An 18,118-nucleotide genomic window follows, 5' to 3' on the forward strand; every position below is an offset into this window, starting at 1 on the left:
ACGTACTCAAACAGATTTTCTACAATGATTGTTAAACTGTTTTGCTTACAAACCTCCTATGGAAAATTTGAAAAATATGTGTACTTTCTTACACATTTTTAAGTTCACATAAAATCATTTTACTATAAGGTTAGCTGATTACAAAGGATGGGATATCCAGTATGATGTAACACTGATACAAAAAACAAATAAGTAAAACAGCTGTGTTCTCTTTCAAATAGATCCAAATGTATCTAAATGATAAGATTTGATATCTATCATCCTTTTAGAAAATATATGAACAAGTACTTCTCTAACAACTAGAAATGTCAAGGCTTTATTTTTTTCTTGTAAACTTGTATTTCCATTACATTTTTTCCCACAGGTTTCATCCTAAAGAATATTGTTCAGTCCTGGTTGATTGTCCTATCACACTGCAAAAAGTATGCGTATACATAAATGTTTAGAAATTTCCTGTGACCATAAGGCTGTATTATTATGTTCTTACAGATGATTGAGTTACTGTTATAATTATGTTACAAAATAACTGATGAAAACAACAGAAATATATTACATGTCTAGAAAAATACTTATTACATATGAAAGTAAAATTTTATAAGAAAACCATCTCTTAATGAGATAAATCTTTTTTCTATTAGTTTATGTGTATATGAATAAACATTACATATTTCTGGAATGATAAAGCATTCAGAATAAATTCTATGCCCATTTTTTCACCTTATAGATAAAATTTTTGATAAGCTTTGATTCCATATGTGGGCCAGGGAGAAATGTTATAGCAATGACAGTCATGTGTTTAAATTCTTTTCAAGTAATATGCCAAAAAACACATGATATATTATTAAAGTTTTTTACATTGATATATCAGTTGATAACATTGTTAGGTCCTCTTTATCCTATAAAAATCACACAATTGGATACCGCTTAACTTGTGAAAGAATGTTTTACCAGTTGTTAGAGATATTTTCTTGGCCAATGTCTGAGAAGTATACCAAAAAAGCTTTAACAAAACTTATCAGGAGTTCTCCTGAGGACTCACATACTCCAAGCCCATCAGCCTCAGCCATGGGCTTAGGGAAAATTTTGTCAAATCTGCATACATGCAGGATGCACCCAGTTTCCAGGTACCCCGTAGCCACCATGTGCCTGGCCAAGCCACCACATCACACCCAGGCAGTTACTTCCAGCCACCGTCACATGCTATGCTCAGCCTTGTGCCCCCGGCTACCTTGAACCACTTTGGAAGATCAAGCATAGGACTATTAGCCCAGTGCAAATTTTGCTAACACCGCTGCCCTGTTCCCAGGTTCTCATGACCCTTCAAAGCTGGCCTGACTGGGTCTCACTAACACCACAGAGTAAGCAAAGGCCACAATAGGCAGAGAGTCAGTGCAGATAAGTGAACCAAAAGGAAAGGTGATTCAGTCACAACAGCAAGACATAAACAACACATATGGGGTACTCTCCTCAAGTGCCAGGTCTTGGTGAACAGGGGATACTGTACTGCAGGGCACTCCAGGACATCCTCTTCAGAACGTCGCTACTTTCAAGAGCAGAAGACACAGATGACTTTATTAACATACAGAAACAGACACAGAGAAGCTGACAGAATGAGGAGACAGAGAAATTTATCCCAAATGAAAGAATAGGACAAGGCCACAGCCAGAGATCAAAGCAAAATAGATTTTAATAGAGCATTTAAAGCAATGATCATAAGGATATTCACAGGACTTGAGAAAAGATTGGAAGACATAGTGACACCCTTAACAGAAAGAAAAGAATAATATAGAAGAGATAAAGGGCACAATAAATGAAATGAGAAACACACTTGATGGAATGAAAAACAGGATGGAAGAAGCACAGGAACACATTAGTGACCTGGAAGACAGAGTAGTGAAAAGTAATCTAGCTGAATTAGAAAGAGAGAAAAAAATTATACAGAATGAAAATAAACTTAGGGAAGTCAGTGACTCCATCAAATGTAATAACATTCATATTGTAGTATCCCAGAATAATAAGAGAAGTCGGGGGTCAGAAAACTTATTTGAAGAAATGATAGTTTAAAACTTCCCTAATCCAGGGAATGAAACAGATATTCAGATCCAGGATACACAGAGAATCCCAAGCAGAATGAACGAAAGCACACCAAATAGAACTACCCTATGACCCAGCAATTGTACTACTAGGTATTTATTCAAAAGGATATAAAAATACAGATTTGAAGGGGCACATGCACCCCAATGTTTATAGCAATACTACCAATAACAGTCAAATTATGGAAAGAGCCCAGATGCACACACACACACACACACACACACACACACACACACACACACAGTGGAATATTACTCAGCCATAAAAAAACAATGAAATCTTGCCATTTGCAATGACATGGATGGAACCAGAATACGTTCCGCTAAGTGAAATAAGTCAGTCAGAGAAAGACAAATACCATATGATTTCATTTGTATGTGGAATTTAAGAAAAAAAACAGATGATCATAGGGGAAGGGAGGGAAAAGTAAAATAAGATAAAAACAGAGAGGGAGGCAAACCATAAGAGACTCTTAACTATAGAACACAAACTGAAGGTAGCTAGAGGGAAGGTAGGTGGGGGGGATGGGCATTAAAGAGGGCACTTGCTGCCATGAGCACTGGGTGTTACATGTAAGTGATGAATCACTAAATTCTACTCCTGAAACCAATTTTTTAAAAAAGAGAACCAACACTAAGACATAATGTAATTAAACTTGCAAAATATAGTGACACACAAAAAAAGTGTAAAAACAGAAAAAGAAAAGAAATCATTAACCTACAAGGGAAAACCCACAAGGCTAATAGATTTTTCAACAGAAACTTTCCAAGACAGAAGGGAGTGCCGTGATATATTCATGATATATTCAAAGTGCTGAATGAGAAAAATCTGCAGGCAACTCTAGTGGAGTTCATGACTACTGAACCATCTCTGCAAGAAATATTAAAAGGGACTCTGAGGGGCAAGGAGGAACAAAAATTAATAGTTTAGAATAGGACACTCAAAAGCAGTATGAATGAATATTTCTGTAAAAAAATCAGTCATGCACCTCTCAAAAACAAGATATAAAATATGATGACATATAACTAAAATGTGGGAAGGACAGGAGAAAAGAATGAGTTCAAATTGAATGACCATCAATTTATTTTTTATTTTTAAAATATTAATACTTATGTTCTTTTATTTTATTTTTTCATATGAAATTTATTGTCAAATTGATTTCCATAAAACACCCAACAAGTGCTCATCCCAACAAGTGCCCTCCTCAATGCCCGTCACCCACTTTCCCCTCTCCCCACCCTCCATCAACCCTCAGTTTATTCTCAGTTTTTAAGAGTCTCTTGTGGTTTGCCTCCCTCCCTAACTTTTTTTTCCCTTCCCCTCCCCCATGGTCTTCTGTTAAGTTTCTCAGGATCCACATAAGAGTGAAAACATATGGTATCTGTTTCTTTTCTGTATGATTTATTTCATTTAACATAACACTCTTCAGTTCCATCCACATTGCTACAAAAGGCCATATTTCATTCTTTCTCATTGCCGAGTAGTATTCCATTGTATATATAAACCACAACTTCTTTACCCATTCATCAGTTGATGGATATTTAGGCTCTTTCCATAACTTTGGCAATTGTTGAAAGCGCTGCTATAAACATTGGGGTACAAGTGCCCCTATGCATCAGCACTGCTGTATCCCTTGGGTAAATTCCTAGCAGTGCTATTGCTGGGTCATAGGGTAGGTCTATTTTTAATTTTTTTTTTTAACGTTTATTTATTTTTGAGACAGAGAGAGACAGAGCATGAATGGGGGAGGGTCAGAGAGAGAGGGAGACACAGAATCTGAAACAGGCTCCAGGCTCTGAGCGGTCAGCACAGAGCCTGACGCGGGACTTGAACTCACGGACCGCGAGATCATGACCTGAGCCGAAGTCGGACGCTTAACCGACTGAGCCACCCAGGCGCCCCTATTTTTAATTTTTTGAGGAACTTCCACACTGTTTTCCAGAGCGGCTACACCAGTTTGCATTCCCACCAATAGTGCGAGAGGGTTCCTATTTCTCCACATCCTCTCCAGCATCTATAGTCTCCTGATTTGTTCATTTTAGCCACTCTGACGGCATGAGGTGGTATCTCAGTGTGGTTTTGATTTGTATTTCCCTGATAAGGAGTGACCTTGAGCATCTTTTCGTGTGCCTATTGGCCATCTGAGTGTCTTCTTTAAAGAAGTGTCTATTCATGTCTTCTGCCCATTTCTTCACTGGATTATTTGTTTTTTGGGTGTGGAGGTTGGTGAGTTCTTTATAGATTTTGGATACTAGCCCTTTGTCTGATATGTCATTTGCAAATATCTTTTTCCATTCTGTCGGTTGCCTTTTAGTTTTGTGATTGTTTCCTTTGCAGTGCAGAAGCTTTTTATCTTCATGAGGTCCCAATAGTTCATTTTTGCTTTTAATTCCCTTGCCTTTGGAGACGGGTCAAGTAAGAAATGCTGCGGCTGAGGAAATGACCATCAATTTAATATAGACTGCTATATGCAGAAGATGTTATATACAGACCTAATGGTAATCATATTTCAAAACCACTAATAAATATGCAAAGAATAAAGAGAAAGAAATCCAAATGTATCAGAAAAGAAAATTAGCACAACACAAAAGAAAGACAAGAAAGGATCAGAGAAAATCTTCAGAAACAATCACAAAACAAGTAATAAAATGACAATACATGCATATCTGTCAATAATTACTTTGGATGTAGATGGACTAATCAAAAGACATAGGGTGACAAAATGGATAAAGAAATAGGAACCATCTGTATGTTAACTACAGGAGACCCATTTGACACCTAAAGACACCTGCAGATTGATGTCAAAAGAAAGCCAGAGTAACAATACTTCTATCAGACTAAATAGACTTTATAACAAAGACTGTAACAAGAGGCAAAGAAGGACACTATATAATAATAAAGGAGATAATCCAGCAAGCTATAACAACTATAATTATGCACTCAACATAAGACCTGTAGTAATCAAAACAGTATGGTGCTGGCACAAAAATAAACACATAGGTCAATGGAACAGAATAGAAAACCCAGAAATGAACCCACCTGTATATGATCAGTTAATCTTCAACAAAGCAGGAAAGAAGGTTAAGAAAACTGGACAGCATCATACAAAAGAAAGAAACCAGACCACTTTATTTTTTTTTAATTTTTTAATGTTTGTTACTTTTTGAGAGAGAGCCAGAAAGACAGAGTGTGAACAGGGGAGGGGCAGAGAGAGAGGGAGACACAGAATCCAAAGCTGGCTCCGGGCTCTGAGCTGTCAGCACAGACCCCGACTTGAGCCTCAAATTCGTGAATTGTGAGATCATGACCTGAGCCGAAGCTGGACGCTTCACCGACTGAGCCACCCAGACACCCCAAAAGGGACAAAATTATTAAGTAAGAGCTAGCATTATTCCTGCATCTCCACTCTGCTCTATGCCTAACTTCAAAACATTCTAACAATCTGTCTCTGGTTTCATGTTTTGCACTTAAAACTATTTTTAAACAAGGGGAAATCTCAAATCTACAAGCAGATTTACTATGTCTTGAGAAATGAAGACTTCACCAATAGCAGTATTGTGATTTGTCTACATTTTTGGAGCTCCTGAATAACCCACCAGAGCGAGATTCAGAATGGGTGAGGGGAAGGTCTCTTTTTTTGTAAAGAGGAAGGCCAGGTGTAAGATACATGAAGGAAAAGAACGCTGCGTGATGCCTTCACTGCAAGTGTGTGCTTTCTTAAGGAGATCCTCTTTCAGAAAGAGTATAAAAGGAAGTGGAGGAACGGAACATTGATTATTTAAAACTGTTCATGCCTGTGACCCCTTGAGCCACAGTGAATGAGCCTACCCTGTTTGAAGTCTTTTGTTCTAAAATGTAATCTCGTATCACTTCACTGTTTAACCTTTAAATGTCCTCTCCTTGCTCTTTAAGTGTCCTCTCCTTGCTCCTTGACCAATGCTAACCCCGTTAACATTACCTGTAAGGTGAAGGGGCCTGTATCTACAACCTCACGTCTTACAGTTTTTCTTAGGCCTCAGTCAGACTGAACTTCCTTAGGTTTTTAAAACCTATCAAGATTTCTTTCCTTCAGAGTTTTTGCATATGCTTTCCTCAATCTGGAACATTGTTCTCTTCCCACTCCTGTTTTTTAGTCTGAATACTCCTATCGATCTCACATTCTAAATTTTTTCTTTAATGTTTATTTAATTTTGAGAGAGAGAGTGAGACAGAGCATAAGCAGGGGAGGGGCAAGGAGAGAGGGAGTCACAGAATCCGAAGCGGGCTCCAGGTTCAGAGTTGTCAGCACAGAATCCAACATGGGGCTCGAACTCACGAACTGCGAGATCATGACCTGAGGTGAAGTCAAACGCTTAACCGACTGAGCCACCCAGGTGCCCCTGATCTCACATTCTAAATGTCGGTCCCTCTAAGAAGACTTTCTGGACTTCTGACCTTCAGCTCCACTCCAACCACGGCTAGATTAGGTATCCCTCTTATGCCCAATCTCCATAAAGCTCAACCCACTTCTCAACATTATTATAATAATTAATAACTACTTTGTAGACATAGCGTCTTGAGGTCCAATGCATGATCAACACCTATGTCAAATGCCTAGCCTGTAGTAATTCAAGAGTGGGAATAGATTTTCAACGGACATGAGAGAATGCACAAATTCAAATAAATCTTGTCCTTCAAAGTGGTTACTTTAGCCAACTCTCAGGTTATGCTATTACTCAAAAACAATGAAAACTTTCTCTATTTCAGCTGTAATGTTCCTGGAAAAGCCTCTCAAGAAATCTGGGCTCTAGGTTGGACTTAGGCATGGATTCATTTTCCATCAAGCAAGTCAGTGAAGACCTACTTATTCTTCTACTTGGAAGTCCTGTCACTTCTTGCCACTGTTCTCCTTTAGTGAATTCAGGGGCCAAACTTACGAATGGGCTATGAACAGAGACTGAGATGCCTCGTTTGTACAATGAGATAGTTTAGTGGGCAACATAGTTCTCCATTTGTAAATTAATCAGGTATCTTATTTCTTTTTCTTTTTTTTTTCAATCATTTGAATTTGAATCCTTGATAATCTTATCAAAATGATAAGAAAAGTTGACAAACCTTTATCAGCTCTTTGTTTATTATCTAACTGGTCTGGTAAGAAGTCTGATGTTAAAGAGAAGGTAAACACTAAAATGAAATTGAAGCATTTATTTATTTATTTATTTATTTAATTTATTTGTTTAATTTGAGAGCAAGCATGCACACAAGCAGAGGAAAGGGTAGAGGAGGAGAGTGGGAGAGAGAGAAGGAGAGAGAGAATCTTAAGCATGCTCGAGGCTCAGCGGGGCTTGATTCCATGACCTTGGGATCATGACTTGAGCCAAAATCAACAGTCTGACACTCAGCCAACTGAGCCACCCAGGCGCCCCTTAGATTACTGTGGATTTCATATACATATAAAAAAATTAGGTTTAATTGTTCCCATTTAAAACAAGTAACTAGTGATGTCATATCTTAAGAAATTTGACTAATTTGCCATGGAAAACTGATCTTGGAATTATCTGATGCTTTTCATCAATATGTCACATTAGTGTGTTTCTGTATTTTTTAAACCCCCCACATGTTCAATAAATGATTATAGTCATCTTTTAAGACATGTAAGAAAGACAGGTAAGAATTAAAAGTACAAAACCTGCTAAAAAGAAGGAGAATAACAGATGTACAGGGACCTGGGATGAGATAATTTATGAAGCTTAGCAATTAAATACTGCAAGTTTCTTGGCAGCTAAGATATGATGGGAAATTCACTGGCTAACTCAGTTCTGGGTCTAATAAAAGAATGTTTCCTAGATAGACTGTTTCCATTCCCATCAAGTAGCAGACAAAATAAAACACAAATGTTACACAGCTATCAATATTTTTTAATATTTTCTGAGTCATTGGCACAGTATTAATATATAGAGCTTCAGGTGAATAGGAAGTTTGGGTCATAGGATTCATTGTATCCTGTTATTCTCTTAGACACAGCCAAATAAATGAATGCAAGTTTATTTGCTTCTTAATCAATAGATTAAAATCATAGTATCTAATTATTAATAGTTCTCAGTGAGCAAATCATTAATTAATAGAATGAACTAAAATAAAGAACATCTTTTAAAATGACATTCAGTAAATATGACCTTTCTTTTACCTTTCTCATCTATTAAATCTGATGATAGGTATAGAGGGTACCTAATATATTGTCTATTTAAAATACTTAATAATAAAAAAATTTTAATTTCTAAAGTGATGAAAAATCCAAACATTGAAGGATCTATTTCCTTTTATGATCTTTATATTAATTAAGAGAACACTTGGGTAATTTGCTAGTTCTCAGCGTATAGATTATAGCAGGGTGACAAAAAATGCTTTTTAGAAGCAACTTCTAGAATCCTAGTGCCACTTTATATTTGTGGAATCAGTTGTGTCTCTAAAGTAGGGGTCTGTAATCATGAGGAGGTGTTCTGGACAGAAAATAAAGTATCTCAGGAAGGTTTTAGGTCCCTTTTACCCTCCCTTTAAAGAGTTACACCTATCTGAAATCTCCTATAAATGGAATGAAATGGGGCCCCAGAGGAGTTGTGATAACTGGGAAGGAGCGGGATTATAAAGTCAGGGTAGGCCAGACGTGGGCCCAGGAGGCCTGGAAGTTTGGAAATTAGCCTGTGAAAAATCTGGTGTCATTGAAGAATTTTCAGTAAGCAATGCCATGATGAGTTAGTAAGGGCTGTTAAAAGGCGTAATCTACCTGAAGTGCACAGAATGAATTGTCGAGAAGAAAGTCTGCAGGTCGGAAGTAGCTGGCGGCCTACAAAAATAGTCCAGGAGGGAAAGGATGTGGGTCTGAAGAAAGATGTTTACTGTCAGGAAGGAAAGATCTATGGTATTACGGAAGGTTACACAACATGATTTAGGTTTACAGAGTGAAATGCAGAACTGATTCAAACATGATTGAAATGATAAGCATGGACTGAGTTCTGAGAATATCGAGACGTATGGATGACAGAATGTAAGTCTTTTCTAATATGCTTAGTTTGAGGTATGGATATGATGTCAGCATTATTCAGCAGAGAGCTGAAGATGCAAACCTGAAAGCTGAGAAATTGGAACTCAAGTACTATTTGGGAAACTTCCATATAAACTGCAACAGTTGCCTCTCCAAAAATGGATTAATTCTCAAGAGAAAGGCCACAGAGAAGGCCATAGATCTCAAGATCAAGCATAATGGAAAAGGCAAGGATTTAAAAATGGAAGAGGGTTGGGGGCACCTGGGTGGCTCAGTCAGGTCAGCGTCCAACTTCGGCTTAGGTCATGATCTCACGGTTCATGAGTTTGAGCCCCGCGTCAGACTCTGTGCTGACAGCTCAGAGCCTGGACCCTGCTTCGGATTCTGTGTCTCCTTCCCTCTCCGCCCCTCCCCAGCTTGCACTCTGTCTCTCTCTCTTTCTCAAAAAATAAACATTAAAAAAATATTTTTTAATAAATAAATAAAAATGGAAGAGGGTTAATCAGAGAGCAAAAAAAAGGCGAGAAGGCATGGGGAGAAGTAGGTGAATAGAGTTTCAATCTGGTTCAGAGAAAAGGGCATTCGAAAAGGACAGATGGAGGTGGGGGTTGGGGGTGGAGGTCACAGAAAATCAGAAAAATGAGGGCTGTGGTTGGATCCCAATACATCCAGCTTCCAAATCCATTTGCAGAAGCAGCAATTTTAATGATTTCCTATTTGTCTCAACTCTTGACAATAAATCTCTTGGTGAATGTGATCCTGTTTTGCATAGTGGAAAATGCATATTCCCCAGGGCACTGAGATTTTCCACCTCCAATAGCTTTCTAGAATACCAGATGTGTCTGACTGGGTACTTCATGTGCTCCAACAATTCTTCTCAAGAACATTCCAAGGAGTAGTAAACTCTACTTGACCAGAAAATATAACTGTTTATGACCATTTGTATTTCCTGTAAGTAAGCCCGTGGATGCCTAAGTTATTTCTGGGAATCACAGATTGTGGTGCTCTTATGGGACATCTAACATTTATTGACCACCAACTGTGTGCCATGTATTGGCTAGCATTTCCATAATTATTCCTTTATTTAACATTGACAATAATACTGCAAGTTGGGCATTATTAAGAATTATTGTTCCTCATTTTTTTTTTACTATTATGCCAAGATTGTTTTATTCCCCTTGTAGTAGAAAGAAATATCTCTATACCTTTAAAACTGAGAAAAGGATCCATTCTTGGAAATAAGAGATCAAAGAATCAAAATTAGAAACATTTTAACCCTAGAGAATAATATTTATCAGGCTATATATCACCTATTCTTCTTGTTTGATATGAGTAATTATTTGAAATTACCTATTATTGGGAATTTCATCTAGTAAAGATAAAATCAAACTTCTTATATAAATGAGAAATGCCATAATTTCTAAGACTAAAGAGTTTTTTACAAAGTCAATTTATTTTGCTCAAGTACAATTAAAACTATTAATTTGAAATTCGACATAGTAGCTTAGCTATTATCTCTTGCATCTGGTTTACCAGAAGTTGACAGTGGCTTCTTTTTTGTTTTTAACCTATTAGCTTATCTGAGAAATGTATTATCATTTATACTTAAGCCCAACCTATAAAGTAGAAATAATCTACAAATCTGAGGTGTATTTCACCCTGAAAGTAAACAGGGTATGAAATTTTTCATGGCTGTTAATTTGTATAATTGGAATACTATGTACTTCCAGTATAATTAATGAAGAGTTAGGTTATTCGTATCTTCTGAAAATCCAGCTTATTTTGCCCTCGTAATGATAAATTGAAGAGGCTGTCATTAGCAATATTTCACAGGTGGGTTGTGATTGAAAAAAAATGTTTTATTATTTATTTATTTTGGGGAGAGTGCAAGGTGGGGAGGGGCTGAGAGAAAGGGACAGAGGATCTGAAGTAGGCTGTGCACTGGCAGGCTGACAGCAGTGAGCCTGATGTTGGGCTCAAAATCACGAACCACGAGATCGTGACCTGAGCTGAAGTCGGATGCTTACCCGACTGAGCCACCCAGGAATTTTTTTTCTTTCTTTTCCAGTTCAGCATTTTCCCCCTTTTATGATTTCAGAGTGAATCATAAGTAGTTTGAAGCAGAAATATAGTAGATGATGCAATACCCTTTGTCACCTGCGAGCCCTGAGTCAAAGAATGAATAGAAGAATGAATTGAAGGATGGTTGAATAATGAATCATGGGCAGTGGAAAAGGGTTGACAGGTGGGCACTAGGGAAAAGGGAAGGCAAGGAGGGAGGTTCAACCAGGAGTCTTTCTCCAGATCCTAGTGACTGCAGGTGTATGGGCCATTAGTCTAGTGATTACAGACAGTTTCAAATTCAGGAACCAGTGAGCCAAATCACATGAAGCAAAATATACTATCCTGGCAGGAGGTAGAGGCCGGGGAGGCTAGTGAGCAGAGAGCTAGAGAACCCAGTCTGAACCTCAAGAAGTAAATGTGTAAGCCCAAGAGAATGCCAGAGGGTGCCAGACAAGAATGTGATCAGCAAAGCCTGGATTGGAGGTCAGCTACATAGACAAATTGAAGGTAAGATCTAATGAATAAGGAAAGCCATGCACAGTGGCTGAGAGAAGTTGAAATGCTCCCCTGTAGGGTGTCGGATCCTAATAGAATGAAAGGGAACTTACAGGATGTCAGAGTTACTATATATCTCATAAATGGCTTAAGCCTTTTATGAATAATTAAACTGAACTACCTTAAACACAAACTCAACATATACCAAGCAGCTATTCTTGGCAGACACTGTGTGAATCATCAGGAATATAAAAGTGAGACACGTCCCCTGTACCGCCCAAACCCATAGCGAAGGAGAAAGTCTTGAAAAACAATAAAAATAAAGCAGTAATATAAAACAGAGATATGAACACAGTGTGGAATCATCATTAAAATACTCTGAGAGAGTAAGGGAAGGCTGCCCAGAAAAGGAGCATGTGAGCTGGGTAAGAAATAGGCTTTGCCAGCCACGAAGGCACGAAGTATGACAGTGCTTGGTGTTCCAGACATGGTGAAAATGTATGGGTAGAATGTAAGATCTATGGGAGTCAGAAGGAGGGGATGCAGAAGGATAAGAAGGAGAGGGATAAGCAAACGGGGGCCAGATAGAGGCAAAAGTGGTGGTTAGCCTTATCTGTAGGACAGAGGTTCTCCAAAGGTAGTCCCGGATTCAGTTTCATTGGCATCACCTGTGAACAGGTTAGACATGCAAATTCTCAGGTCTATCCCCAATCATACAGCATCAGAAGCTGGGGAAGCAGGGTTTGAAGGGACAGAAATCTGTGTTTTAACGACTTTTCCAGGTGATTCTGACGTACAATGAAGTTTTAGAACCTTTCTGCCTCAGGAAGAAATGAGACTAAGCAAGGGAATGATAAGGTCCTATTTTCTTCTCAGGGTGAAAACTAGCCCAAATATGGAGGACGAACCAGATTAATGGCTGAAGACCATAACTATTGCAGAATACAAGGAAGAGAAGCTGAAAGCCAAATATTTTTAATGAGAAAATATGGGGCAGATTTGATACAGTGGTTAAGTTTCTTCATGGTCTGGCAGCAATTTGGAATGGCTTATTAGGGGAGGACCCAATAACCCTAATGTTGAAGTACTACATCTATTTTTTTTTAAGTGTGTTTATTTTGAGAGAGAGACAGTGGGGGAGGGGCAGAGAAAGGGAGCGAGAGAATCCCAAGCAGGCTCCACACCATCTGTGCGAACCCCCGTGCAAGGCTCAAACTCGTGAACCATGAGATCACGACCTGAGCCAAAGTCTGACACTTAACCAACAGAGCCACCCGGGAGCCCTACTGGTGTCTATTTTTTAAGTTTCTCATATTGTTCATTCAACATTTTTCAGGTTTTTTCTTATTTCTTACATAATTGGACACAAATGGCAGCATTATTTCCATAACAGGAGCAGAGAAGGCAGAAGGAGAGAGCCACAGTACTGCCTAGGGTAGGCTCCCCTAAACCTGTGTGTCTTTATAATAAACCCTGGAAATCTTTCCATTATGGACTGAATCATGTCTCCCCCCAAATTCATATTAAGCCCTAATCCCCACTGTGATTGGAGGTAGTAAAGGTTAAACGAGGTCATAAAGGTGGGCCTTAATCTGATAGGACTGGTGCCCTTAGATGTGGAAGAGACACCAGAGATGTGTGTGTGTGTGTGTGTGTGTGTGTGTGCGTGCGTGCACATGTGTGAACCCAGAGAAAAGGCCATGTGAGGACACAGCGAGAAGGTGTCCCTACAAGCCAGGAAGAGAGATTTCACCAGTAACCAATCCTAATACCCCCTTGATCTTGGACTTCCAGTCTCCAGAACTGTGAGAATATAAATTTCTTTTGTCTAAGCCACTCAGGCTGTGGTATTTTGTTTTGGCAGCCTGAGCTAAGACACTTTCATAGTGGAAAGAGTATGGCCTCTGGAACCAAACAGATGTGGACTTATATCCCAGCCCTAGCATTTATTAGCTAAATTTTGTGCCTCACTTTCTTCACTGTAAAATATAGACAAAGAAGATAATATCCCCTCCTCTAGTCATTTATTTCTTCAGTCAATTTATTTATTGAGTGCTTAACTCTAAGTATATACTCAACAAAAAATTGCTATGCTCTAAGGCTGCAATAGTGATTAAAAAACAGACACGGTCCTTTACTTCCTGGAGCTTATGATATAGAGAGAGACATATAATAATGAATGCATCTCACAAATTCATGTTAATTTGTAATTATAATTATGGCCATTATAATTATGATTAGTGCTACATGCTAAAGAGACATGCCTCACTCAAGGCCATGCCCCTTTCTAGGATGGCCATCTACCAGTGCTTGGTCAATGCGGGGCTATGAAGCCTAGCCCCCTTGCCTCAACTCAGGACAAGTTCAGAAAGGTCATCCAGCTTCAGAACTTGGCCAAGTCCTTGTTAGGACTACACCACAGCTCATCTCATTCTTCTACCTAATCCTGTTTCCTTCTCTTCTCTCCCAAAAGTCTTGACCACCAAAGCACTTTCTAGCAAAAATTCTGTGTGCTAATGTCCACCTCAGCATCCGCTTCCCTCGGATCTAACATACGATGCAGGATAGTGTGGAATAAATATAAACATGCTCTGCAACCAAGGATGGGAAGTCAAGAATCATTCTTTAGTTGAACCTGGGGAGTGGGATATGGGCCCCCATAGCCCATCCCTCATCTGTCCGCTCCCAAACTAGGAGCCAGCAGGCACAGAACCGGGATGGACAGGGCAAGCGACACTGCTCATTGTCCTGACACACACCAATCAGAGACGTTGTCTTGAGCCTTCTGTGAGGTCAGTGCTCGAGTATGCTGAGACATGGCCTCATACAGGAAGAAATGAAACATTAGTTGTACTTTCATGTTACTTATCCAAAGTTTAAGAGTCAGTTGAAAATGAAAAGACTATGTCACAATCACAGAATTAGGCAGGGAGATGGACAGGACAAACAGCCTGGAAATAGATCCAAGATCAGAAAAAAACTTAAAAGGAAAAGGTAGGTTATTCAGTAAATACTTCTCGGAAAACAGTGTCCGAAGAATTGGTTAGTTATTTGGAGAAAAAGATAGATATTTATGTCTCATCATAATAAAATGAAATAAAGAGGAAGAAAAGAAAATAACTGTAAAATAGCAATCTATTTATTTAAAGAAATAGAAAATAAAAAATATAGAAAATAGAATGGGTTATCTCTCACCAAGAATTAAATAATGGGATAAATAACCAAAAAAAAAAAAATACTGCATATGTATGTGAGTCTGTCAAATTATGATTCATAAAAATAAAAGGAAAACAACAATGACAATAAATAAATAATAAGTGCCACAAGGCTTCATATAAAAAAAGCAATAGACAAATCAGTAAGAAAAATGGTAGTGGTTTAGTTTAAAATGGGAAAGAATATGGATAAACAATTCATAGAAGGAAAATAAGGCTATTAAAAATACATGCAAAATATTTATCACTACTAATAAAAATTAGTGAGTTGTAACAAAATGCCTGTTTGCATCAATTTAGCAAATATCTTTAAAGTGACTTTACTTGGTGATCTGTCCACAGCAATTAGCACAATAATTCCACCTCTAGGAATTCTCCTTCAGACATAAACAGAGCTAGAGATGAAAACTTTATTTTTAGAATATTCACTTCAGTGTTAACCTTAAAAGAAAAACTAGAAGCAGCCTAAAACTTCAACAATAGATAAACAGTGAAATAAAGTGTGGTAGCTAGACACAGGTGACAATAGGAAAAGAACAAATAGCGAGCTGGGGTAATCCTGGAGACAGTAGGATTTTGTGTGTGTATGTGCCTGGATTTTTATGTATTCTCAAAGGCACGTGGCATACTTAGGCAGAAATTGATTAGCTATCGACTGGGAGAGGGTAATAAACATTTACAAGGCACCCGATATGTTAAGGATGTAAATTCTGGATCAGATTGCCATATGCTCCCATCCAGTTCTGTTGCTTGTATGATTGTATTCTATGGGCAATGAGGGAACCATTATTAGGGCTTTGAATGAATTTGGACCATGTCTTTGAGTAGCAAAGAGCAGGAACCAATTTGAAACAGTTTAAACAAAAAGTCAGAAGCAATGAATAAGTGCTCTTTTCGCCTAGGTAACGTGCAAGTGGATGGTCTTTGAATATTATCCCAAGGAACAGGAGGGAGGGTCAGGGAAGAGTGAAGCAGGGGAGGAAGGAAAGGTAATACGTGCATGTTTTAATGAGTGTCCCATTTCACAGGTGACTGGTTAGATCCCATGAGGCTGTTGGAGGGGTCTGATAAAATGTGCTGCAGGGGGCACCTGGGTGGCTCAGTCAGTTGAGCGTCCGACTTCGGCTCAGGTCATGATCTCACAGTCTGTGAGTTTGAGCCCCGCGTCGAGCTCTGTGCTGACAGCTCAGGGCCTGGAGCCTGCTTCAGATTCTGGGTCTCCTTCTGTCTCTGCCCCTCCCCAGCTTGCACTCTGGCTCACTTTCTCTCAAAAATAAATAAACATTGTTTTTAAATGTGCTTCAGAACTGAAGCAGGAATAAAAAGTGGGACACATTTATCCGTTGGATTCCATTCACTATTGATCAAGATGACCGCACAGGCATTAACTTCCCCTACACTTCTGAGTTGTAGACGTGTGACGGCTCAGAGGATCCTCATGGGTGTTTCATGCAGTAGTGTCAAAAAAGCAAGTGAGAGGTACAAGGTAATACCAGCTTATGTTCAGGTATTTGAAGGCTTACAGAGAACTAGTGGCCACATGCAAGAATTGGGGCTGAGAAGATTTGCAGTCATGTATAAGACATGTCCTACATATAAGTCTTTGGTAGCTCAAAGATCCAAGACCCAGAAAGGCAGACACAGAAATGAATCTCAGAGCAGCTACAACCTGAGTTTCAAACCCTGTATGGATGTTGTCAATCTTGAATCTCTGTACCTTTTTGGTTAGGCATCACCTTTCCTTTTTCCTTAGCGATAACTTTCTCTACATGGCAGAAAACTAGTCTCTTAGTGGCTTCTACATTTTGCATTTTAAAATTCCACCCTCAGGAGACGAACTGGTATCCTTAGATCCACAGCTAATATTTTCTAGGCAAAACTCTACTGGTCTGTTCTAGGTCATGTATTCATTCTTGGACAAATGAATACGGTTAAAGAGAGATGTCATGTAAGAACATGAAGACATTGGCAGAAACCAATCTAATAAAATGAATTAGGGGAGGAACAGTGTCCAAAAGAAGAACAGGATGCCAAGCTGACAATGCCATAAATGTGCGTCTTGTGTTCTAAGTGAGGGGGGTGTCTTGACCAGAAAATATATCTTAAAGCATGTAAAACCTGAAAGTTATCTTTAGCCAAAGATCAGAAATGGCAAAATGGAGGCTGAATTAAGGTAGAGGTTAGGGACAGGGAAGAGATGGAAGTGATGTTAAGGAGTAATAATCAGTGGGTCATGTAACCCATATTAGTTTCACATGGTGCCCCTATATTCTCCAGTAACAGGAGCTTACTACCTTGCCAGATGCCAAGTCCTCTGAGAGGTGCTACAGTGATGCAGAAGATACAGTCCCTCCCCTCAAAGGGCAGTCACGTGGCTTAGCAACAGCAATACCTCATTTCTATAGGAAGCCTTTCATCCATACCTTGGGATCCCTGGCTCCATGACGGAGAACTTAGTTAATGAAATAGATCTGTATAAGCACTCTTCTTTACTGAAGGTCAAGGCCTTAACTTTTGGGAGCTCTTCATTTGGACTTACTGCTTCATGTCCTATTGATCAATATACCAGGATCAATGATATAGGATTGTTTTGTCTGAGCGCACCACTAGGGAGAAAGCATCGAAACTTGATAGCAATTCTCAACACTTGATTTTTATGTCCTTGGATGTTGTCTGTGTGGTCCCAACTAATAGTGGCCAATCTAGCTATTTCAACCATATTTGTGGTACATGATGATTAACCTATGCCTATTCTATACAGCAAAATGCTATCGACTAAGACTCCATTTGTCTTTCTCTTATTGAATAATTTTTAAGAAGTTACTTCAAATATAAGCATTAATGTTCATGTTTATGTTTGTCTTCTGAAAGTCAAATTAATTTCACCCTCTGGGTTCCCGCATCATCTTCTAACATGTTGGACTGTAATTATTTGTTCGTGTGTTTGTCTTACACCTCCTGTACTCTGAGTTCCTTAAGGGCAAGGACTTCATCTTACTTGTTCATTCCAGGACGCAGCACAGTGCCTGGCGCATGGAAGGTTCTCCGTCTTGGGGGAGGAGTGGGTAATAAATTCAGGAAGTTTGTCCTCTGACAGATCAATAGTGCAGAAACATCTGGAATGAGTTGTTAGTTTTCACTAACTTTATTTTCTCTAAATAAGCAAAAGATCCTTGAGATGTTTTCAGTGCAGCTGGCCATCTAACCAGAATGTCATTGTCATTTCAGA

The 18,118-nt window shown here is 38.8% G+C and overlaps 1 protein-coding gene across 1 annotated transcript in view; it reads left to right on the forward strand.

Annotated features, from left to right (window-relative positions):
• The window catches only part of CMC1 (C-X9-C motif containing 1), a 137,609-nt gene that overhangs the window by 24,921 nt on the left and 94,570 nt on the right, over positions 1 to 18,118 (forward strand). The window contains exon 2 of the mRNA XM_045501010.1: positions 365 to 422. Within this exon, the coding sequence (XP_045356966.1) occupies positions 365 to 422 (58 nt within the window). The remainder of the gene's footprint in view (positions 1 to 364; positions 423 to 18,118) is intronic.

The sequence above is a fragment of the Leopardus geoffroyi genome, chromosome C2 (genome assembly GCF_018350155.1).
Source record: "Leopardus geoffroyi isolate Oge1 chromosome C2, O.geoffroyi_Oge1_pat1.0, whole genome shotgun sequence".
In the NCBI taxonomy this organism is placed as follows: Eukaryota; Metazoa; Chordata; class Mammalia; order Carnivora; family Felidae; genus Leopardus; species Leopardus geoffroyi.